This window comes from Mirounga angustirostris, unplaced genomic scaffold (genome assembly GCF_029215605.1).
Source record: "Mirounga angustirostris isolate CCGP_5_RB_7025 unplaced genomic scaffold, mMirAng1.0.hap1 SCAF_3, whole genome shotgun sequence".
Lineage (NCBI taxonomy): Eukaryota > Metazoa > Chordata > Mammalia > Carnivora > Phocidae > Mirounga > Mirounga angustirostris.
Genome location: NW_026991711.1, coordinates 142,195,024 through 142,220,910, shown reverse-complemented (window position 1 = coordinate 142,220,910; position 25,887 = coordinate 142,195,024). Strand labels below are relative to the sequence as shown.

Here is a 25,887-nt window from a genome sequence, read left to right as displayed (position 1 = left end):
CTGGAAGTATCTGGATAACATTGAAACCTCGATCATTTTAACTTCAGATATTTCTGCTATGTGCAAATTAAAATTCCAAATAAATAAACAGATGCATTGTTATGCATGTGCAAAATCTACACTATCCCTCACTTAAAAAAAGAGAGAGAGAGAGAGAATTCTTTTTTTAAATAGATTTTTATTTATTTATTTGAGAGAGAGAGAGTGAGAGAGAGCACACGAGATGGGGGAGGGTCAGAGGGAGAAGCAGACTCCCTGCCGAGCAGGGAGCCCGATGTGGGACTCGATCCAGGGACTCGAGGATCATGACCTGAGCCGAAGGCAGTCGCTTAACCAACTGAGCCACCCAGGCTCCCCGAGAGAGAGAATTCTTGAAGCATGGAGGCTGACATAAATTTTGCCTAGGAGCCAGTTCACCTAAACTTTACCATTTCTGTCACCTTCTACTCTTTAGAAACACAGAGTCTCAGCAGCTTGTAAAGTCCAGCCTATTCTAGTCCTGAATCTCCACCATAATGTCACCCCCCACCCTCCAACCTCAGCCAGAATGCAAGCTATTTTCCACTGGATAAAAGTTAATTCATGCATCAAAAGGTAGAGATATTAATATGCCTACCCTAAATCTAACCCTAACCCTAGATTTGAGAAAGTGGCTTCCTGAACACATGATAAGAAAAGCTGAGAAGCAGCCTAGATAACCTGGAGAAGACCCCAAACATTTCAGAATTGGTAATATTTCTGAAAATGGGTGTGAAGGTAGATATTTTTTAAAAAGGTATTAATGTGTCATTCCTCTCACTGATTCATTCAGTAGGTAATGAAAGAAGGTACTGGATTATATGCGGGCAATACAAAGATGAACACAACATGCTTCTTGTACTCAGGGAGCATACATGAAGGTGGGCTATTTTTTCACAACTTTGCCTTTTGGAACATTTCAAACCTACAAATCCTTTACCTAGATTTACTAATTGTTAACATTGCACTATACTTGTTTTATTTTTCTCACTATATCGTGAGAAATATATATATATATATATTTATATATATATATATATATTTGTGGAGCCCTTACCTTGTGCCTTTTATATATATATATATATATATATACACTTTTCTTTTTGGGGTAGGGAGAGCACTATTTAAAAGTAAGTTTCAGATATCAAATGTTGGGCATTTAAACAAGTAAGCCCAGTAAGTTTGGAGGGGCTTCAGCAGAAACCCATATAAAATATAGTTACAGGGAAAAAAGAGGAAATCAGGAAATTCTTCATAAGATTATTTTCCAGGTATATAAGGGGTGGATAGGAAAAGCATACATATACTAAGGTCCCAGGGCCAACACAGTGTGGAGCATTAGGATAGATGTAAATAGTTTTTAATGGCTGGACCATGGGCTAGGAAGAAGGGGTTTGGGAAAAGTGTCATGGGAAAGATAGGATGGACAGGTAGGCAATGATCAGATCAAGGAGGGCCAGATATGCCATAGAAAGCAGGTTTCTCTTTACCTTATGGTTGATGAATAATCACTGACAAGTGTTAGGCAGGGAGAGACCTGATTTGTGCACTATTACCAGAACTTTATAGAGAAAATGTCTAAAGTTAGAAAAACTACTATAAGGGAGGGCTTTTAAGAGCCTTAATAACTCACCCATGAATAGATGTCCTATTTTCCATCCCCAGAAGAATGGATATGTGGAAATGTGCTTCGTAAATATGGTTGTGCATCAGAATCAGGTGAGGAAATTTTAAGAAACAGAGATTTCCAGTTTGTTTTTGTTTTGTTTTGTTTTTTAACTCCAAATCTATTGAGTCAGAATCCTCTGAAGTGGGACCTGGGAATCTATATTTTAAAAATCTCCCCCATGTGGTGCTGGTACAAACAGTTCACTGCCTGGAGTTTGGGATCACTGACCTGTAGAGAGAAGACGGAGAATCAGTAGCAGGGGTCTTTGCAAAGGGCTGGTCAGTGCCCAGGACAACTGTACCAAATGCTAGGGGAATATGGTTTTGCATAAGCCTTCATTGTTCAAGTCACCATGTCATTTATCTCTTTGTGTCCTTGGAAAGTATCACAAAGTCAGGCACAAGGTAAGGGCTCCACAAATATCTGACAAATGAATGAGCTTTGCTTAGCCCTAATGGTAGCAAAGGAGATGGCTGGCACTATGGTTGTGTATCTTTGGCCAAAATATTCTAAAAATATCAATTTATTAAAATAAATGATATAGGTAGCCTGAAGCCCAGATATTTAATTGGACTTTTCAGCAATTCTATTTTTTTTTAATCAAGACTCAGCCATTTAAAAAAAAAAAGACTCAGCCATTTTGATAAAATATCTGCTTTCATAAAAATAACAGAATATAGGAGATGACATCAGTCGCCTTGTGAACATTGCCACACTGAGATTTTATGGGCTAAACTAAGAAAATGTATTCCCTGGTACTCCTTCTGAATCAATTATCACCACTGTGTGATTGTAACAGATAATCTAAGTGATGACAGGTAGAGATAATAATGAGAGTTAATTCAGACATACATTAAGTAATGGAGATAGGAAAAATCATTTAAAAACTAAACTTGACAGTCATCCCATGATGTTTATTTCAAATGTTTTGAAATAAGTGTTATGAAACATGTTATCTTACTTGGCAAAAGCAGAGATAGTATCACTGCATAATCATTAGCTGACATTTCATTACAGATGTCAAAACCAAAATTCTTGTTAGATGTTAAAAAAATTTTTAAGTCTTTCATTTCTAACTCTCAACTACTTGAAAAGTCTTATTTAGGCATTGTGAATATGGGGAGGTGTGAATGGGCAGTCCAAAAGTGGATGTTGGGAACAGACCTGATCTTCAGGAATTAATACTTCAATCTGTTCAAAATCCATACCCCAGAGTAACATGCATTTTAAAGTAGCTAAATAATGATATTGATCACGTACAGTTCTTTTGTTAACTCTCAATTCAAGAACAGAAGTGATTTTAAGATTTTAATTTGGTGCACATATTCATTAAGTAATTTTGTTTTGGAGAAGCCATGAAAAATGTGAACTAAATTTCTAAATGTGTTTATTTGTGTAAGTAGGAGAATCAAGCATGGCCAGAATCAGGAACACAGTAATGCTGTTAAAGCTGTCTCTCCATCTTTTGGACAAGCTGTCTATACATAGCTGGTAGGATGGCCAATCAGTTACATCAGTCTCATGTCCTACCAACTTAGTAACTCAGGTGAAAGGCCTTTCTAGAAAGCTCCAGCAGAAATTCTGGAGGAGTTGGATATTCTAGGCTTGGATCATCTTCCATCCCTGATCAATCACATTTTGATCCTTGAGCCAACCAACCAATCCACAGCTGGGATAGATCACTCTTATGGGCTAGCCTTATGTCATTGCCTTCCCTTTTTAATGGCTGAGGAGAAGGGTTGGCCCTTGCCAAAGTCACATGTCATGGATTTTTCACAAGAAAGAAGGGTTCTATTGAAGGGAAGAAAAGGTCTATTCTTTTTTTTTTATTATTTTTTTATTCTTATGTTAATCCCCATACATTACATCATTAGTTTTAGATGAAGTGTTCCATGATTCATTGTTTGTGCATAACACCCAGTGCTCCATGCAGAATGTGCCCTCCTCAATACCCACCACCAGGCTAACCCATCCTCCCACCCACCTCCCCTCTAGAACCCTCACTTTGTTTTTCAGAGTCCATCGTCTCTCATGGTTCGTCTACCCCTCCAATTTCCCCCGCTTCATTCTTCCCCTCCCGCTACCTTCTTCTTCTTCTTCTTCTTTTTTTTTTTTTTTAACATATATTGCATTATTTGTTTCAGAGGTACAGATCTGAGATTCAACAGTCTTGCACAATTCATAGCGCTTACCAGAGCACATACCCTCCCCAGTGTCTATCACCCAGTCACCCCATCCCTCCCACCCCACCCCCCACTCCAGCAACCCTCAGTTTGTTTCCTACAATTAAGAATTCCTCATATCAGTGAGATCATATGATACATGTCTTTCTCTGTTTGACTTATTTCACTCAACATAATACCCTCCAGTTCCATCCACGTTGTTGTAAATGGCAAGATCTCATTCCTTTTGATGGCTGCATAATATTCCATTGTATATATATACCACATCTTCTTTATCCATTCATCTGTCGATGGACATCTTGACTCTTTCCACAGTTTGGCTATTGTGGACATTGCTGCTATAAACATCGGGGTGCACGTACCCCTTCGGATCCCTACTTTTGTATCTTTGGGGTAAATACCCAGTAGTGCAATTGCTGGATCATATGGTAGCTCTATAAGAAAAGGTCTATTCTACTGGTGAAAAAGAAAGAATCAAAAAGCCCACTATAGTGGCTTAACTTTCGCATTAGTGTTTGTGTGTCTAGGAAAGGAAGAAGTACAGTGTTCAATGGCAAAAACAGATTTTGCTCTATCAAGTGAGAAAAAAAATGTATTTCTTCAATAGTATAAACAATGGTTCTATTTCTGTATTATAATAAGGTCTTAAATATTTTTTTAAAAGATTTTTATTTATTTATTTATTTGAGACAGAGAGAATGAGAGACAGAGAGCATGAGAGGGAGGAGGATCAGAGGGAGAAGCAGACTCCCTGCCGAGCAGGGAGCCCGATGCAGGACTCGATCCCGGGACTCCAGGATCATGACCTGAGCCGAAGGCAGTCGCTTAACCAACTGAACCACCCAGGCGCCCAGGTCTTAAATATTATAAGACTCTCACCAACCCCAAATTTAATATTAAATCCTTGTGTGAAATGTAGTAGAAAATAAAGTTAAACATTTCACATACAAAGTGTCTAGATTTCAGCTACTTCTTGTACCTTGGAAGTGGTAGAGACTCAATAAATGTTGAGCAAATTAATGAATTATTGTACTGCAGAACCATAGAATTCAGTGGGACCATAGAAATCATCTAGTTAATCTCTTAGATGGATATGGACTTCCCCTACAATATCCTCAGAGTGGTTATTGAACCATTATTTGAACACTTGCATATGAAAATCCCCACCATTTTCCTCTTAAGGGAGTTTGTTGCCCTATACTAACATCTTATAAAGTGATTAGAAGCTGATAACATTGAACAAAGAAGTATTCACATTCTTTGTTTACTTTCTTTTCTCTCTCCTCCCACCCCCATGCATGTAAAATGCCAGTAACAAATTACTATTGAATGATGTCTCAAGTACTATTACCTGCCAATGAAACTCAAATGAACAAGCTGGCCTTTGTTCAGGGAAATTTGGGGAGAATTCTGGCCAAGGAACTGATGGAGGGGAGACAGAGAAGGAGGTCGTGGGGCATTCTTTCAGGCACAAGCCCCTCAAGGGCGTGTTGGAGCTACGGTTATGGTGGTACCGGGTAGTTGACACCTATGCCAAAGCTACGCCTGCCTCGTGGCTGATAGAGGTGTGTCTTCACCGGGATTACAGAGGAGAGGGACATGAGGTGCTGCCTCATGTGAAAGGTAGGAAGACACAAAGTACCTCAGAGAGGTAGTTTATATTAAGAAACACACACAGTATTGAAGTAGGTGTAGGGATGTAAGCACACATCCCATACTTCTTGCATTATGATTTGTTACCTCTGGTAACAAAGGTTGTTAGAATACAATGTGTTGTTCATTGCAATATGACTTTGTTGTTATCTTTCCATAGATAAATCACGTATGAATCTCTAAATACATCCCACTTTTGGATTAACTTGCTTTTGTTCTATTCCTGGCTTGAATAGAATACCCTAAAATCTTCTCTGAATTTTGGTAAGTTTGGTAATTTCAAAACTCTCAAGAAACCAAAGGAAATTTTGTGGCTCTTAAGACTAAATTTTATGCTCTTCTTTGCTTCAGAGGTATTTTAGATTACCTGATAGGACAAGGTATGGTGTCAAGAAAACTTCAGAAAATCAACATTCAGATTTCATCTGTAAAATAGAAATTTCAGTTGGCATCTTCATCCTGCCTCTGAGATGGTATAACTAATAACAGAAATGCTTGGCTGTAAAATTAGAATTAGACTGACAGTAAACTCAAATGGTTATTGATTCAAAGACTTATATTAAACACAGTTCACCTATCAGGAAATGGCTATTATTCTTAAAAATTGGTCATTAGTATGAATGATGAGTTTTGAAACCAGTTTGTTAGGACAATTATTAGCATTAGTAGAAATGGCAGAACATGACTATAAACATTGATTTAGAATACATTTGATATCAGAATTGGCAATGTGGTTGCAGTAAAGACAGAACACCTTTGCTTTCACATATGTTTACTTTGTTTTAGTGAGGGATGCCCCAGAGATGCATAAAAAGGGGTTTGTTGATGTCTTCCTAGTCACCAATACAGTTCTCTGCTCAAAGGAACTACAAATTCCAGAATACAACATTTTATTCTTACTTAAACATGGATTTCAGAAACTAATGGAGTTAATTTGATAAGGTAGTTGGATTTACTATGAAACCCAAAATGCTAAGACTTGAACTTCATGTAACATAGACTTTTGTCAAGTTTCCTACATTTCTACATTCATTTTAAGAAGTGAATGTTTGTATTATCCATCTCATGCGTGATACGAGCATGTGTGATACAATGAATTGTTTGCATACATAAAAGTATTCCACCATAAGGAAATAGTATAAAATTTAAGGACAAAATGAGTGATTGAAAATTTTTCTGAAGAAACAATTCTTTATAAAATATATTCTAACATATATGTGTCTTTGAGGTGCATTACTATTATTTAAACTCAGATGAAAATATTTTATGTTTTGAACTTTCATCAATCCTGAAATTATTATTCCAGGCTATAGTGATTGACATGTCATGTAGCCACTTCAAATCAGATTGTTTCCTATTTGGGATATGGGGTCATTTTTTTTATTACTATTAGGACCTCAGTATGTTGTTTATCTAGTGGTTTTAAATACATAAAAACAATCCCAATAAGAAGGTACACATAAACATAATTAAAGTAATAGCTAACATTTATTGAATGCTTACTGTATACCAGGGACTGTGCTAAGAGTTTCCATGGATTATTTCCTTTAATCTTCACAAAACCTTATAAGGTAGCTATCACTATTATTCCCATTTTGTAATAGGCTGAGACTTGAGAAAAAGTAACTTGTAAAATGTGCAGAGCTAAGTGTAGTCAGAATGTGGGCCCCAGATTCTGTGTCTGAATCACTGTTATACTGTATATCATACATCACAAAGGAAACATTATTACTGTTTTGTAATTTAGCCATTTGAGGCAAATTCATCTCCACCACTGGCAAAACACCTCCATGTACATGTTGGTGTTAAAATATCTACATAGAGGAAAGACTAGACATAACCTCAAAATCTTTTTCACAAGCAAAATTTGTTTCTTCTTTGTGAGAAGAAAAATTTTAAATTTCATCAAGAAATGTTAACATACACAGACAAAAATATCAGGGTAATTCAATCCAGAAGCAAGCACTGAGCAAGAAAGATTTTTATACCATTTTCCAGATTGGCTTACTGCATAAATCAAATTATCTGAGTAATTGCTCAACTGTTCACTTACATTTCTTGGCAACCCATACTTCATAGCTATTGTGATTCCACAAGAAACATATCAAGTACTCTGTGTGTTTGTGAGATGTATCATTTTGATGTGTTTGTGATGCTTCCTGGGGGCTTCACCTCATCCATTGAACTGTCCTTCCTGGTCTCAATCTTCTTGCATCAAACTCTGGCATGACTGGCATCTTCCTGGCTCTGTTAATTCTCCTGTTTCTGCCTCTGTTTCCCGAGGCTTCTCCATTTACAGGTGTTTTGCAATCCAGCATATCTCTTCTTACTTTATACCTCCTTCTCCAACCTTTTCTGTTCAACAGTGTGATTTTTGTCAGCCAAAGTGGCTCCCCTTTTCTTACCTTCCACAAGAAGTGCAACCACGAGGCTGGAAATGTGGAAGTGATTTCTTATCACTGGGAGTGTATTGATTACACAGTTCTTCAGCATAGAACATCTCTGGTCCTCCTTGCTCTCTTTGCTGCTGTACATTGGCACAGTTAGGCATCCCCCAGTCCCTACTCATCTCCTGCTTCCTCTATCGCACTGTCAAACTGTGCTTCCCAGATCGCTGGTTGTTTAGAGACATAGTGTCAGAGATCCATGAATGCCTAAAATAATTTCAAAAAAATTTTAAAAGATTTTATTTATTTATTTGAGAGAGAGAAAAAGAGAGAGTGAATGAGAGAGCACAAGCAAGGGTAGTGGGAGAGGGAGAGGGAGAAGCAGACTTCCCGCTGAGCAGGGAGCCCGATGAGGGACTCCATCTCAGAAGCCTGGGGTCATGACCTGATCCAAAGGCAGACACTTAACTGACTGAGCCACCCAGGCGCCCTGGTTTCAAATTTTTGATAATTATTTAAAAATATTTAATATAAGCTGCCAAATTTCAAAGCTTATACTTGTGTTTGTGTTTTTTATTTCATTGGTTCCAACGGAGGGGCAGGTTGACTTTTCTGGTATTTTCTCAAATTGGGAGTCCACAGACTTGTTCTCTGAGTTCCCGAATTCTCGAGATTGAGAAACACTGCTCTACTGTGCTGAAATGGGCCTGGATAAATGAGTAACCACTCAGGCCTAGCTATTCATTCCTCATGCATCGATTGTGTTTGTAATCCCTGTGAACCTCGCACTCTGCTACACACTGGGAATGTAAAAAGTTCCTGTCTTGAAGGGTTAGTGGGGAAGTCTGATACATAAAAAGACAATTTTAATATATTGTGATAATGCTAGTCAGTTGGTACGAACTTTCAGGAGAACAACTTAGCTGTTGGCATCAAGAGCCTTGAAAATGTGGGTTAATACTTGACCTAATCATTCTACTCTTCAGAATTTGTTCTATGGAGAGAACTACAAAGATTTATATGAAAGGATCAGGAAGTCAACTGAAATGAGAATTGTTGGAATTAGCTCAGCCCAGTATTACTTATAATAGTTAAAAATGGAGCCCAGAATTAATATTTATAAGAGGGGAATACTTTCATAAATTATGGCCTTATTGCTGGGGTATTAAACAGCCACTACAAATAACATTTCTACAGAATATTGAAAAAGAAAGGATTCATAATATAATGTGAAGCTGAAAAACAGCACAGCTGCAGTACCAGAGGTCAGCAAACTTTCTGGTAAGGGGTCAAATAGTAAATATTTTAGCTTTGTGGGTCATATTACTATGTGAGTTGCAACTATTCAAACTCTGCTATGGTAGTGTGAAAGCAGCCAAGGACAATCCATAAACAAATGGGTTTTGTTCCAATAAACATGGTTGAATCCCAATAAAAATTTATGGAAACTGGAATTTGAGTTTTGTATAATTTCCATGTATCATGAAATAGTATTTTTTGAAATTTTGTTTTGAAACTACTTAAAGTAAATGTAAAATGTAAACGTAAAACAATGTAGAAACAATTCTTAGCTTGTAGACCATACAAAAACAGATTACAGCCTGGATTTGGATGGTGGGCCAGTTTGCTGCTCCCTGATCTATACCATATGATTCTAATTATGTATGTGTGTGTGTGTGTGTGTGTGTGTAAAGCCATATGAGTATTAATGGTGGTTATCTCTGGAGCGTGAGATCATGACATCAAAACATAAGGAATTTATGGGGTTTTTTTTATTTTTTCTATTTTCCCCATTTTTAATATAAAATTACATTATTTTCATAATCGGAAAAATAAATAATTTGGTATAATAATTGTTATACTAGTAGAAAGCACTTTTATTTATTTGTTTATTCATTTATTTATTTACTTTAGAGAGAGAGAGAGCACAAGTGGGGAGAAAGGAAGAGGGGGATAGAGAGGGACAAGCAGACTCTGGGCTGAGCGAAAGCTTGATCTCATGACCCTGAGATCATGACCTGAGCCAATACTAAGAATTAGATGCTTAACTGACTGAGCCACAAAGGCACCCCAGTGGAAATCCCCTTAAAGGGGCAAATATAGGGCACTAGGTGGTTCAGTTGGTTGAGGAGCAACTCTTAATTTTGGCTGGGGTCATGATCTGAGGGTCATGGGATCGAGCCCCACATCGGGCTCCATGCTCAGTGTGGAGTCTGTTTATCCCTCTCCCTCTGCTCCTCCCCCCACTCACTCTCTCTTTCAAATAAATAGGTGAAATCTTTAAAAATAAATAAATAAATAAAGGGGCAAATACCCCAGACCCACGGAGGTTGGGGGTGAGGGAAGGCTTGCTGAAAGAGTCAACCCCTGAGCAGTTGCATTAAAGGATGATGAAGAATTACTCAGGCATAGATGAATCACAGAAGTGGGCAGGGAAAGTGAAGGCAGGAAGGGAGAGCATTCTAGTGTGAAACATGAAGATTAGAACATGGGAGAATCTGGGCGCCTGGGTGGCTCAGTTGGTTAAGCGACTGCCTTCGGCTCAGGTCATGATCCTGGAGTCCCTGGATCGAGTCCCGCATCGGGCTCCCTGCTCACCAGGGAGCCTGCTTCTGCCTCTGACCCTCCCCCCCTCATGTGCTCTCTCTCTCTCATTCTCTCTGTCTCAAATAAATAAATAAAAAATCTTTAGAACATGGGAGAATCAGGGAACCACAGAAAGTTCGGAGAGCTGGAAAGCAGTGTGAGAGAATGAACAGAAATAAGATTAAATAGAGAATCAAGCACTGAAGGTCTTAAACGCTATGCTTAAGCTTGAAATTTTATCTTAAAATCAATTGGAAGCCACTGAAAACTTCTTGAGTTGCTGAGTGACATGATCATATTTCTGATATAGAAAGATCTGTGTGGCCTCAGGACAGAGAATGGATTGGCTAAGAGCAAACCTGGAGACAGAAGGACAAGCTGAAAGGCTATTGTAGAAATTCAGGTGAGAAGTGATGAGAGACTAAACAGAGGTGAGGGGTAGAAGTAGAAGGAGGAGAAGGTTTGATATGTAAGAGGTTGACTCAATAGGTCTTTGGAACTGATCACATCTTGGAACTGAAGGACATGTGGGGGAGAGAATAAATAACAGATGTCTTCATTTTTTTTGCTCCTGAAAGCCAGGTGAGTAGGAGATTTGGTGGATAAGATGACATGATCAGTTTTAGATTTTCTTTTTTTTAAAGTGCCCCTGGCTGACACAATGTAGACAAGATTGATTCATTATTCATTTTTTTTTCAATTGAGATATAGTTGACATATAATAGTATATTAGTTTTAGGTGTACAACATAGTGATTTGCCAATTATATACATTATGAAATGCTCACCATGAGAAGTGTAGTTACCATGTGTCACTACACAAAATTATTGTACTTTGCATCCTTGTGGCTTATACATTTTATAACTGGAAGTTTGTACCTCTTAATTCCTGTCACCTCTTTTGCCCATCCCCCACCCTCCTCCTCTCTGACAACCACTAGTTTGTTCTCTGTATTTATGAGTCTATTTCTCTTTTGTTTGCTCCTTTTTAAAAAGATTTTTTATTTATTTTTATTTACTTATTTGAGAGAGAGAGCAGAGATAGTGACAGAGATAGCAAGAGAGAGCACAGGTAGGAAAGAGAGGGAGAAGCAAGCTCCCCGCTGAGCAGGGTGCCCAACGTGGGGCTCGATCCCAGGACCCTGAGATCATGACCTGAGCCAAAGGCAGATGCTTAACAGACTGAGCCACCCAGACGCCCCTATTTGTTTTGTATTTTAGATTCTACATCTAAGGAAATCATATGGTACTTGTCTTTCTCTTACTTATTTCACTTAGCATAATAACCTCTAAGTCCATCCATGTTGTTGTGAATGGCAGAATATCATTCTTTTTTATGGCTGAATAATATTCCATTATGTTTATATACCACATCTTTTTCTATTCATCTATTGGTGGACACTTAGGTTGCTTCCATATCTTGACTATTGTAAATAATGCTGCAGTGAACATAGGAGTGCATATATCTTTTCAAATTCGTGTTTTCATTTTTCTCAGGTAAATACCCAGAAGTAGAATTACTAGGTTATACAGTATTTCTGTTTTTAGTTTCTTGAGGAACCTACATACTGTTTTCCATAGTGGCTGCACCAATTTACATTCCCACCAGCAGTGCGTGAGAGTTCCTTTCCTCTGCATCTTCACCAACACATTATTTCTTGTCTTCTTGATACTAGCTATTCTGACTGGTGTGAAGTGATACCTTATTGTGGTATTGATTTGCATTTCTCTGATGAATGATGTTGTTGAGCATCTTTTCATGTGTCTGTTGACCATCTGTATGTCTTCTTTGGAAAAATGTCTATTCAGATCCTCTGCCTATTTTTTAATTGGATTATTTGTATTTTTGGTGTTGAGTTGTATGAATTCTTTATATATTTTGGATATTAGCCCCTTATCAGATATATCATTTGTAAATATTCTCTCCCATTCAGTAGGTTGCCTTTTCATTCAGTTTTAGATGTTTTGAGTTTGAGGTAGTTGTTGGATATTTAGGTGAAGATTTTCAGTAGAGTTTAAAAATCAGGAGAAATAAATTATATAAACAGTGGTTGTTGTTATAAGAACTTATGCATTCACTTGCAAAGAGGTATTGAGCAATGATTCTTTTTCTCTTCTACCTTCCACCCATGGATTATATGGAGACACAATCTAATCAATACTTATGACTCATTGTGATAGTCCATCCAAACTTTGGGATCACTTGCCTTCTGTCCACAAGACCACATTTAAGTTCTGGAAGAAGTTAAGTATAGTTTGAAAAGTCACACAAATATTTTGTTATAATATCCCCAGCTCAGGCCTGATACCTACTTGCTGAGTGGTGAGAAGAAAAGAGTAAAGACCACGGTCTCCTGAAACACCTAGACATTTAAAAATAGGAAGGGAAAGTGGACTTGTAAGAGAGAAACAAAGCACAGAAGGAAATCTGAGTGCAGTAGTAGCCAATGGAAGAAAAAAATTTTAAGGAGCAGGTAACAGTATTAATCACAAAAAAGTAAATGAAGATTGTTGGCATTGACAAATGTGAAGTCCCCATGGAACTATACAAGAATATTTCAGTAAGTTGGCAGGGATGGAAGCCCCTCAGAGGTGAGTTGAGAAGTGGGTGGGTATTTAGAAAAAGCTAGAGTATCAAAGAAAAGAAAACAATACAATCATAACTGGATGTCCCCCCCCCAGTCTTTCATATCTGCTACCACAGTTTGTATGACTTGATTAAGAGATGCTTGGAAAATTCTTGCTGAATGGGTGAGAGCATGGATGTGTGAATACATTCTTGAATAACTTCAGGTTCCGTTAGGTATTATCTTCTCTGAACCATAAGAGTCATTGAGAGTATTATTGTATCGTTGTTGAACAAGTGACAGTTTGGTTTTAGCTTTAATGGAGAATAAAGAGCACTCTTTCCATTCAAGTGAACTACTTTCTACAGTGCCCTGTTGACTAAGGATGTTATAAGTACCTTAGGGATAATATGTAAATCTTTAAACTATAAAGCACTATATAAACATTATTTATATTGCAATATTACTACTGCATTGATGAATAAGAGAGGCCAAAATGAGTTTTCTCCCCTTTTAGGTGTGTTTTCAGATACTAATTTATCTTTTTACCTCACGGTTTTTGATAGTATTCAATATGGAAGAGTTATTTCTATCTTTAGACAAGAAGTCCATCTATAGCCAGTAGTAACCGAGAGAGGAAGTTAGAGAGATGGGGTGAAGGTAGGAGCAGCATCGGCTGACTTCAGGTGTCAGAATTATATCCTCAGGGTTGCCTGGGTTTCACTTGCATAGTAAATAAACCCCATGACATTTTTATAGGAACTCTGCAGGTCTAAATAAGAAGTGAGATGGAGAAGACCTGCAGTGTATTGTCAGGGGTTTTCCCACTGTTGGAAATGCTGAGGGGGTGGCATTTTAGGGAATAAGGGGACAAATTAATTTTGGTCCAGTCTAAGAACACTTAGAGAGAGAGAGCAAGAACACGAAAGAGAAAGCACGAGCAGGCAGAGGGAAAGGAAGAAGCAGATTCCCCAATGAGCAGGAAGCCCAACGTGGGGCTGGATCCCAGGACACTGAGATGATGACCTGAGCTGAAGGCAGATGCCTAACCAACTGAGCCAACCAGGCGCCCCAACTAGAAGGAATAAGGTGAAATGATTTTCAAGAGAAAGTGAAAGAGATGTGCCTGGGTGGCTCAGTTGTTAAGCATCTGCCTTCGGCTCAGGTCATGATCCCAGGGTCCTAGGATTGAGCCCCGCATCGGGCTCCCTGCTCTGCGGGAAGCCTGCTTCTCCCTCTCCCACTCCCCCTGCTTATGTTCCTTTCTCACTGTGTCTCTCTGTCAAATAAATAAATAAAATCTTAAAAAAAAAAAGAGAAAGTGAAAGAAACCTCTTAGATCTCTCCCACATATTCTGTTGCAAACATTTATTGGGCCCCCACTATGTGCAGGGCATTCAGTGTTTCTTAGTAGGGTTTCTATTTGGTGGCAAAATACTTCATCAAACCACTCCCCACCACACAAACACATTGTGACAACTAAAAATGCTTCAACATGTTTCCAGACACTCCTTTGGGGCATTCTAGTTGAGAACCAATGATAGATGGTGGAGTTTTAAATATGAATGAGACCATACATAGGTCTCTTGTGTCTCCTTTACAGACTTGAAATCGTTATGATTAGCATGCACAGTTCATTAGTCCTCTTCATCAGCCCATTACTTGGATTTATGTTTCAGGCTACCTAACTGATGCACTGCTTTTCTTGAGAAGAGAGATGAAAGAGGTGGTCTCCATAGGGGGGTTACATTAAAAATAAACAGTATTTCCTGAGTGCTGGCAGCATCTGAGATAGCACCAGATTCGGAAGGGAAGGCTGGCTAATAGGGTGTCATGTACATGGGCAACCATGGAAAGTTGGAAAACACTAAAAGAATCACATGACCTTCCTAAGATCTTTAGGGCTGAAGAAGACAGAGACCTAAGTTTTAAACATCAAACACCTGGATGGTGGATTTTTGGCTTTGGATTCAGATCATGATCCATTTCAGGAATCTATCAGAAATATACTTGAACTGATCATTATCTTGAGATCTTGAATTGGCTGAGAAATATCCCTGTTCCATAAATCCTACCTATTTCACTGTCGGGATCCCTCTCCTCCAGTATTTTGGATGGTGTTTGAAAGGCCCTGGGGAGGATTGAACTGTACCTGGCCTCTGATCCCAGCACCCCAAGAGTGCTCTAAATTCCAAGAGAATTTGGAGCAGATAGTTTTCTGCCAGTCCTCAAAGCAGACTGTCTACGGGCTTTTTTGGAGAAAATCCCAAGTGCAACTTGTACCAAATTAAACCCAGAGGGTTCTGCAAGGATGTTCTGGCCTTTGGATTGCAGTGAATAGAACATTTTTGTGGTTCACACTGGAGGTCATGGGAGAGTCCAAAGGAAATATTGGAAGCCAGAATTATAGTCCTTCAAACTGTCCCCAAAACCTCTGCATCACTGATTTATGAAGTATCGCTTCAGTGGGAAAAGAACAGTATTAAGAGATACTATTGTATATGTAATTAACAAGGCTAAAAAAACACCTCTAAAGACAACCCTATTAGATATAGAGATAGCCAACTTTCAGATTTATCTTATCACCTTTCTATCAAACCTGAGAAATATCACTAAAAGGTTGTGTTCACTTGTTTGGTCTAGAATGAATCCACTGCCCATTTCTTATTCTTCCCTGAATCTCTGCCTTGGAATGATCAAGTTTTCCTACTTTCAGTTCTTAATACAGTCTGTCATCCAACGAGGTATCTTGAATTTAAAATTCCTAATATAATCTGTTTCTTCTCCTTACATACTCTTGAGCTAATACCCATTATAAGTAGAAATTAAGGCCAAGTTATTCCCTTTTAATGACAAAAAAATGTAAAATTAAAATCATGCACAATACAAAACTAACCAGCCCTCAAGATAATCTAAAACTTGTCACATAAGAAGAAAATGCCCAGATACTGTGCTTTCTAATAGCTAGATAAGAATGTATGCACATTTCATCTAATTCTTCTGGAAATTTAGACAAGCATTTGTCTGGTTTAGCCTAAACACCAAGGAGATCAGAACATACATTGCAGTGCATGTCTCTGAAGAGGTCGTTGGCATGTTCAACCCAGTCTGCCCGAGACTTTGGGTTAACGATGACATTGTGAGGCTCTGGCCTAGACTTTTTCTTTTCTTGCATTATGAATTCTATTTTCCTTCTTTATTAAGCATGAGAGAAACTTGGATGTATAATACAAGATTTTACCTTTGTGAATGTATCTGGCAGCGCTAGGGTACAAACAGCCTCCCAGCAGCAGTGGCTCAGAGTAACAGATTTTATTTCTTACTCATATTACATCTTGCCTTCATGGTAATTACAGTTCAGTTTTGCATGTCTTCCTTATTTTAAGATCCAGGGTGAAGGAGCATTCCCTTCTATGAAAAGAGAAATGGTGGAGTCACTCATTGGTTCTATTTTTTTTTAAGTTATGTTAATCACCATACATCACATCATTAGTTTTTGATGTAGTGTTCCATGATTCATTGTTTGTGTATAACACCCAGTGCTCCATGCAGAACATGCCCTCTTTAATACCCATCACCAGGATAACCCATCCCCCTAACCCCCTCCCCTCCAGAACCCCCAGTTTGTTTCTCAGAGTCCATAGTCTCTCATGGTTCGTCTCCCCCTCTGATTCCCCCCCTTCATTTTTCACTCGTTGGTTCTTAAAAGTTCTGCTCAGAACTCCTGTTCACATTTCATTAGTTTAATCAAATCACATGAACAAGTCTGATGTTAGGAGGCGTGAGAATATAATCCTCTTACAGGGAGAAATAGCAAGTAACTGGGAACAAGAATACAATTAAAGTGTATAATGTGTCTTGGGGTATAATTTGAAAGTGTAAGGAAGAGAAGAACTCCTCTAGAATTCTAGCTGGAGATAACTCAGGTCCCCTGTTTCCAGTAAAACAATGGCATAGCTTTTTTTGTTTGCTTTTTTCAGAATAGTTCTATTTTATATAGTTGCAAAAATAACATCACATTTTCCCCAATAATAAAAATAACATTCTCATAAAAAATTAAAAACATACAAGATGGCATAAATAAGAAAGTAAAATTCAGTAGAAAACATCTAAGTAAACACCTAGCAAAATGAAAAAATATATTCATACATATACATATATATGTACTTATACATAAACATTCATAATAGGTCTGTACATTGTAGCTTAAAATTGGAAATATCCAAATGTCAACAGGTAACTAAATAAATTATGGTATATTCATTCAGTGGAATACTACTCCATAAAGAAAAGAATACATGCAAGAGCATGAATGAATCTCAAAAACTTTACGCTGATTGAAAGAAGCCAGATGGGAGAGATTACATGCTGTGTGATATCATTTATGAGAAACTCCAGAAAAGGAAAATCTAATCTAAGGTGGCAGAAAGTATATCAGTGGCACCCTGGGGCGTGAAGTGGGCAGGGTTGATTGGGAAGGGCTATAAGCAAACTTTCTGGGGTAATAGAATTATTATGGTGATGGTTACTTAAATGTATGCATTTGCCAAAATTCTTTGAGAAGTATGAGATGATACATTTTATTACATGCAAACTATAAAATTAAAGTTAATTTTTGAATTATTGACAAATATCAGAGATTCTTAGTTATCTTGTAACCAGCCTATTTATTGAACTTTAGAATTAGTTATATAATTATTTAGTTGATTTTCTTGGGTGTGCCAGATAAACAATCATATTGCACATTTTTAACTTAATCACATGGACTGACAATTCCAAGGCAATATTTAATAAGCAGGAATGGATTCTTGACAGTACTCTTGACTGATTAAAATTTTTACCAGTGAGGAAGATACTTGATCTTGAAATCAAATAACTATTCTTTTTTTTTTTTTTTTTTAAGATTTTATTTATTTTTTAGAGAGTGAGCGAGAGAGAAACAGCATCAGAGGGGAGAGGGTCAGAGGGAGGAGCAGGCTCCCCGCTGAGCCGGGAGCCCCATGCGGGACTCTTTCCCAGGACCCTGGGATCATGACCTGAGCCGAAGGCAGATGCTTAACCATCTGAGCCACCCAGGCATCCCCAAATAACTATTCTTTTTAATTAAGGAACAATATATTCTTTTTCTTCTCCCAAGTTGAATTTTGATTAGAAATGAATGCTGTATTTTTCCCAAGACTTTTTCAGTGCGAGTTGTCTTATTTTTATTAAAGTATTATATTACTAATTTAATTTACAAATATTGAGCCAACCTTGCTTTTTTGGACTAAACCCTACTTGGTCATGGTGTATTCTTTTTTTTTAAGTCCGTTTTATTGAGGTATAATTTATGTACAGTAAAATTCACTCTTTTTTAAGTACATAGCTTGTTGAGGTTTTTTTTATTATTATGTTATGTCAGTCACCATACAGTACATCATTAGTTTTTGATGTAGTGTTCCATGATTCATTGTTTGCTGTTGAGTTTTAACAAATGCATACAATTGTGTGTTTATTATACTTTAATATACTGTGGGATTTAATCTGCTTATATTTTATTTAGAATAATATAATCATAAGTAAAATTGATCTATAATTTTTGGTACTGTCTTGTTAAGTTTTGACATCAGAATCATACTAGCATTTTAAAATGAATGAGAATGTTTCTTTTTTATGTCCAAAGAATATTAAGCAGCGTAGAATGTCTGTCTCTGTTTCTTGGAGGTAGCTGGGATTTGCCTTAAAATAAAGCAAGACCAAAAAAAAAGAAAAAGCACAAAAACTCTCTGGGATTTGTACCTGTTGGGGACATACTTTCTTGAGAAATTATTCAATATATTCCTTGGTGATGGTAGTAATGATAGTGATGATGAGGGCAATAGTGGTAAGATTTTCTTAGGATAATTTTCTTAACATATTTTTTAAGGAAACTTTCCATTTTATCCCAGTTTGACATTTATTAACAAAAATATTTCTTTTATACCTAAAAATAAATCCAAAACTTACTATATGCATTTATATCCCTTAATCTTAATATTATATAATTTTATTATTTATATGTCATTTTGTTCCTTTTTAAATCTGTTAGTTTTTAAAATTTTTTCTTATTGAGGTGAAGTTCATAGAATATAAAATTAATCATTTTAAAGTGTACAATTCAGTGCCATTTAGTACATTCAGAATGCTGTGCAATCACCACCTCTATCTAGTTCTGAAATATTTCCATCACACTAAAATGAAATCCCATACCCATTAAGCAGTGACTTCTTATTCTCCCCTCCCAAGCCTCTCCACCATCTATCTGCCAACATGTTTCTAGCAACTGCACTATTTTACATTCCCACCAGGAATGTATGAGGATTCCAATTTCTCCACACATTTGCCATTTTCTGTTTGTGAAAAACATTTGTGGTCATCCTAGTGGGTGTGAAGTGTCATCTCATTGTGGTTTTGGTTTGCATTTTCATAATGATTAATGATGTTGAGGTATTTTTCATTTTAGAGAAATGATTTTCATATATTTTCTTCCATTCTATAAGTTTTCTTTCCACTTCTTTGATAATGTCCTTGATACTCAAAAGTTCTTAATTTTGAAGCAGTCCAATTTCTCTATTTTTTGTTGTTGCTTATGCTTCCAGGGTCATATCTAAGAAAGCATTGCTAAATTCAAGATGATGAAGATTTACCCCTGTTTTCTTCTCATAACTTTATAGTTTTAGCTCTTACATTTAAATCATTGATCCATTTTGAGTTAATTTTTTTATATGGTGTAAGTTAAGGGTCCAATTTCATTCTTATAATTATGGATATCCATAATTTCCAGTAGTTTCAGTACTATTTGTTAAAGAAACTGTTTTTACCTGATTGAATTGGCACCATTCTTGAAAATCAATTGGCCATAGATGTATGGGTGTATTCCTAAACTCTCAATTCTAGTCCATTGATCTATCTATATGTACATCCTTATGACAGTACAACACTGTTTTGTTTACTGTTGCTTTGTTGTAAATTTTGAAATCTGAAAGTGTGAGTCCTTCAACTTTGTTCTCCTATTTCAAGATTGTTTTGGCTATAAGGATCCCCTTACAATTTCATATGAATTTGAGGATTAGCTTTTTGATTTCTGCAAAAAAAAAAAAAAAAAAAAAGACTATTAGATTTTTGATAGTGATACATTGAATCTATAGTTAGCTTTGAGTAGTATTGCCATTTTAATAACATTAAATCTTCTAATCCATGAACATGGGATGTCTTTTCATTTATTTAGGCCTTCTTTAGTTTTTTTTAGTGATGATTTTGTTTTTGTTTTCTGTATACAAGTCTTTCACCTCCTTGGTTAAACTTATTCCTAGATATTTTATTCTTTTGGATGATATTATAATGGAATTGTTTTCTTAATTTCCTTTTTAGATTGTTTATTTTTGGTGTATAAAAGAAACACAACTTACTTTTGTGTATTAATTTTGTGTACTGCAGCCCTGCTGAATTTATTAGCTCTATAACTTCTTTACATTTTAGTAGAATTCACCAGTGAAACCATTGGGCCTAGGGCCTTCTTGTTTAAAAAAATTACAAATAATCGATTCAATTTATTTATTTATCTGTTTCTCCTTGTGTAAGTTTTGGTAGATTATGTCTTTCAAGGAATTTGTCTATTTCATCTAAGTTATCAAAGTTGTAATATTCCTTTGTTATCCTTTTAATGTTTATAGGATCAGTAATTATGACCCCTCTTTCATTTCTGATGTTAGTAATTGGTTTCTTCTCTCTTTTTTCTTGTTTAGCATGGCTAGAAGTTTAACAATTTTATTGATTTTAGAACCAGCTTTTGATTTCATTGATTTTCTCTATTGCTTTCATTGATTTTTGTTCTAATTTTTATTACTTCTTTTTTCCTGCTTATTTTATATTTAATTTACTCCTTTTTTCTCACGTTTTCTAGGACAGAAGCTCAGACTATTGATTTTAGATCTTTCTTCTTTTCATATATATGTATTCAATGCTATAAATTTTGTTCTCAGCACTGCTTTTGCTGCACCCCACAAATTTTGAGAAGTTGTATTTTATTTTTATATAATTAGAAATATTTTTAAATTTTTCTTGAGACTTTTTATTTGGCTCAGGGATTATTTAGAAGTGTGTTGTTTAACATACTCATGTTTTAGAATTTTCCAACTTTCTGTTACTGATTTCTACCTCAATTCCATTAGGTATGAAAGCATACTTTGGCTTCTATTCTTTTAAATTTGTCCAGTTGCTATAAACCTTTCACTACTTTCCAGAGTTCCAATAATGTTGATTAAGACAGTTTTTGCTTGCTTTTTCAATGTTTTCGTAGAGGTATAAAACATTTGAGCCATCTGCTCTGCTATTTTTATGTACATCTGTCAGATATTTTTATATTTCATTTGACTTTCCAATGAACCAACTTCTTTTTAATTAATTCTTATATTTTTCTCTAATTTATTAATTTATAATTTTATACTTAATTAATATCTCTTAATTCTTATTTTATTTTATTCTTTTTCCATAATTTACACTTGAATGTTTAATTAAGTTTTTTTCTTTAAAAACAAAGTTGTTCAATGCTATGAATTTTATATGAGCCTAAAGTTAGCTAGATATCTTAAGTTATTAAACATAATAGCCTCATTATTTATTTTTCTCAAAACAGACTGTAATTATAGTTTTTATTCTCCATTTAATCTAAGAATTATTCTTTAAAGTGTTATCTTAAAATTTCTAAGAGATTTGTTTTATTACCTGGACTTCTTGTTATTTCTACCTATTGCATTGTGACTAGATATATCTACTTTAAATATTTTGATGCCATAAGTATAAAGATTCACGAGTACCTTATATCTACTGTAGATTGAACCATTTATCAAAATAAAATGCCATTTTAAATCCCAATGTTTTTTTGTTTACATTTCTATTTTGTCTGCCATTAATGTCGTTAGTCCTTTTCTTTTGTTTGTCTTTGCCTGGTATAGCGCATCTTTTTATTTTCTAAAGTTATGTCTTTAGGGATGTCTCTAGCAAACATAAATTAGTTGACTTTTTTTAAAGCTTAACCTGGTAATATTTGTCTTTTAATTGAGAAAGCTAATGCATCCACTTTTTTGGTGTTAACTGGTACTTAATCATATTCCTGTCATTATGTTTTATTTTTTTTTGTATCCTGATAAATATGCTCTTTATGTCTTTTGTTTTCTTTTGCATTATCCCATTTTAGTCCCCTTTTTTGCTGATATTTTAGAATTTACTCATATTATTTTTAGTCTATTATATTTGTAAAGCCTTTCCCATTTTTTGGTGCCAACTTTAAGAATGAAACAGAATCTGTGAGCTCCTCCTCCTATCTCTAAATGAAACAATTATGTAAACACATGGTCCCCTTTATCTTCCATATTTTGTTCAAAAAATCTGTATTACTAGTTATAGATATTCTAATTTTTATATTTTGAGTATTCTCTTTTAAGAACTTGTTTGTGGCATTTATATTAAGCTTCACAAGCATATTAACAATAATAATTATTTAGAATGAAGTGAGTTTTACTAGGTTCATTTCTCATAATTTTTTTTTCTTTATCACTCTCTTCCAGATGTGTTCCAATTAATTTTCCTTTTTTTTGAAATGTGAGGTCAACATAAAATTCTGGACCTCTGGGAATGTAAATGTGTACCTTTGATAAATTCCTACAGTGTTTGAACAATGTTTAAAAGTGAATGCCTTTAGCCCGGCCATGCTTTCTAGCTTATCGCAATTTCCATTGCTCCCTTCTGTCTACTTGATCTATCTGCCTACATTGTAGTTTTTGTTTATAAATTCTTTCTAAGCCTTCTTAGACCACATGCAATTTAAAATGTCCAAATGTTTAAAATATGATTCCAGGTTCTTACATTGAATGACACTCTTTTCTTTCCTGCACTTAGGCTTTGGAAGATCAGGTATGGGAACTCTTGCAGGAAGCAGACAAGACAGCTGAAGAGAACAAGGATCAGAGTCAGGTCTATGATGCCATGGCCAACACCTTGGGTGAAGCATGGGCAGCCCTTGTCTCCATGCTTGAAGGAAGAAGGGAGCTCCTCAGGTTGAGCTCTGAATTTTTTGAAAATGCGTTGGAGGTTTGTGTTTAAAAAAACTACTTTCACATCAGAGCAAATAGATAGCACTCCTGAAGATGTTTTATTTCTACAAATAGACATTACAATCAGTTTTTAAAGTGGCAGAATGACCAAGTTATATACAATACATTTAATTTTTGATTGCCAAAACATAAAATTGTTAATATTTTAAATGTAACTCTTCAAAAAAAAAACCCTAAGGGGGCACCTAGGTAGCTCAGTCGGTTAAGGGTCTGCCTTAGGCTCAGGTCTTGATCATGGGATCCTGGGATAGAATCCAGCATTGTCGGGCTCCCTGCTCAGTGGACAGTCTTCTTCTCCTTCTGCCCCTCCCCGCCGCTTGTGCTTTCTCTCGCTCCAATAAATAAATAAAATATTTTTAAAAACCCCTAAGTACAGCTAATTAAAATTAAGTAAAATATTAAGTAAAAATAGAAACTCTTATCCATAAGTCACTATGATTTATTACTTTCTTTAGAAAATGGTAATACAGTTACTAAATCAAACAATTATCCCTAATTTTACATTATTAGGAAATGTTGGTCTAAAGTGTTCTTGTTGACTTAAAGATGGAGGATAGAATTTCTTCTGCTATTTATGAAAAGGCAATTGAGGAATATTCCATAGAATAATTGACTTGTAAGCATAGCATTTTATAGAGTACTTTCCAAAGGCATATAGTTGGATTCATAGTTTGAACTCATTAAAAATTTAACGAAAGAAAAGTCCTGGACCTAAGAAGGTCATTTCCTCCTGTGACTTTTCTTGAATTCTGAGATGTTTTCACAGTTCCCAATTTCAAAATGTGAGATTCAAAGAACATTATTAAAAGAGGTGTTGTATTTGGTGTAAGACAGTTACTGGAAATTTCACTTTTGACTTCTCTGTCAACTGGCAGTACATTGATCTGATGGGAGAGCACTGCTTCATTATGATAAAGCACTAGCTTTGAAAAATATGACATTTCCAAACTCAAAATTTAGGTCTTAAATCCAAAATAATGAAGGAAGGAAGATTAGTAATAGAACATAAAAATTGGGGTAGACAATCTCATGCATCATGAACTCGTTTAAAAGTAAAAAGAAGGAGCCAAAACCTTATTGTAACTTTTAAGTTTTGTTTTCCATAGTTTGCATAAAGAAGCCCAACTATGGTTCATTTTACAGATCATCTTGGGAAAAATTTCACATGTAGTTTTCTTTCCTGAACAGAAATCAGGTGAAATGCACCTACAGGGTCAAATTGTAGATACATCTGATTCATTCCATCTCAGTAAGTGGGGTATAGATGTCAACTGCCCTTGAAATTCAACTCATTTGAACACAGGAAATTATCTTTCTTCAGATATTAGGCCCAATATTTGTTTCTCATGGGGTAGTAGCATTAATGCCAGCTGATTTTCTCTCTGATAAGAAATTATTCCCAGATATCGCATGAAGTAAAAGGAAATACTAAGCCAACTCATAATTCAGCCCATCACTCTGATTTTTGGAGAAAAGATATGGTTTCTTATATTATCCTGCTTCCAGTTTTATGGGTCACTTAGTACTAAGCTGAAGGCAAACTCCTTTCCTGCCCCTTGTGTTGCCAAACTATTTTCATCACTGATTAACAATAATAATAATAATAATAATGAGAATAGGGTCTTTGCAAAGTGTTCCACTCTTGCTAATTCTATCCTGTGCAAGATGCAAAAAGAAAAGTGGGCAATAGAAAATATCCATAAGGTAAAAGTTAACAGAACTTTAGGGAAAATTTTTCTGAGTAGCACATTGTTTGCTTATTTATTTATTTTAATTTCAAATAACAGTTGAAATATGTTATAAGTTATACAGTGACTCCAAAACTTTTTGTAATGTTCTACAGAGAAAAATCAAATCACCTTCTAGGGTTGGTTTTGTTTGTTTGCTTGTTTGTTTTGAAACTTCTCTTTGAAGAATACCCTTAAAATAAGCTATCAGAAATGGAATGAATTAAAGTTGTAAATGATGTGTGGATAGGATTCCCTTATTGAACTATGATGCATGCAGTTCCATAAAAATATAAAATGATTTCTTATTGCATGGTTGATAATTATTACGGGACTGTTTCTGATTCACTGACTTAACCATCAGACAGGTTATTCTCTTATTAGACACTATGCTGCACATTAGGAACACTGTCCCTAAGCAACAGTGGCTGATATCCACCAGATTGTTCTAACACGATAGTGGAGGCCTTCTCCATATTTCCAAAGAGAACATGCTCATTAGTCTCTCTCTCATCATTCCATGCCATTTATAACTGGATTTTTTGTGGCTATGGTAATAATAAAAATGTAGTAGAACTTGTTAATCGAATAATTACAAAAAATATTAAAAATCATTAAATTCATAGATGATAGTTTGGAGAAAACTTGAAAAAAAAGATAAGCATGTGATAAGCTTTTGTGTCTTTCTCACTGATAGTTTACCTTTATGAGTTTATTCAATACCTGATACAAAGGTAAACCTATTGATTAAACTTTTGAATCTGAGTTCTAAAACAAAGCAACTACTGTCTAGCTAGACTACTACTATGTCTACTACCATGGATGTACTGTACTGGTAGAACCAAATATGTTTTACCCTCTTCTAAAATTTTTTCTAAGATTATTCCCCTGAGAATTTTACCAGCATTTCAAATACCTCTCCTTCCTATTTCCTCCAAGGAGAAAGAGAGATGGGTCATATTCCTCAC

The 25,887-nt window shown here is 35.8% G+C and overlaps 1 protein-coding gene and 1 long non-coding RNA gene across 11 annotated transcripts in view; one reads left to right on the top strand and one right to left on the bottom strand.

Moving 5' to 3' along the window:
- Nucleotides 1-25,887, top strand: part of CCDC141 (coiled-coil domain containing 141) — a 213,645-nt gene that overhangs the window by 41,672 nt on the left and 146,086 nt on the right. For all 4 annotated transcript variants that reach the window (XM_054506112.2, XM_045868431.3, XM_054506111.2 and 1 more), the window contains exon 5: nt 22,978-23,169. In XM_054506112.2, coding sequence (XP_054362087.1) covers nt 22,978-23,169 — 192 coding nt within the window. The remainder of the gene's footprint in view (nt 1-22,977; nt 23,170-25,887) is intronic.
- LOC123839068 (uncharacterized) overlaps nt 16,385-25,887 on the bottom strand; it is a 108,927-nt gene continuing 99,424 nt past the window's right edge. For 5 of the 7 annotated variants that reach the window (XR_008505600.2, XR_006789568.3, XR_006789561.3 and 2 more), the window contains 2 exons: nt 22,945-23,026; nt 16,385-16,473 (listed from right to left, as the gene is read on the bottom strand). This is a non-coding gene — a long non-coding RNA (uncharacterized LOC123839068). The remainder of the gene's footprint in view (nt 16,474-22,944; nt 23,027-25,887) is intronic. The other 2 variants (XR_006789562.3, XR_006789563.3) reach the window with 2 other exon arrangements.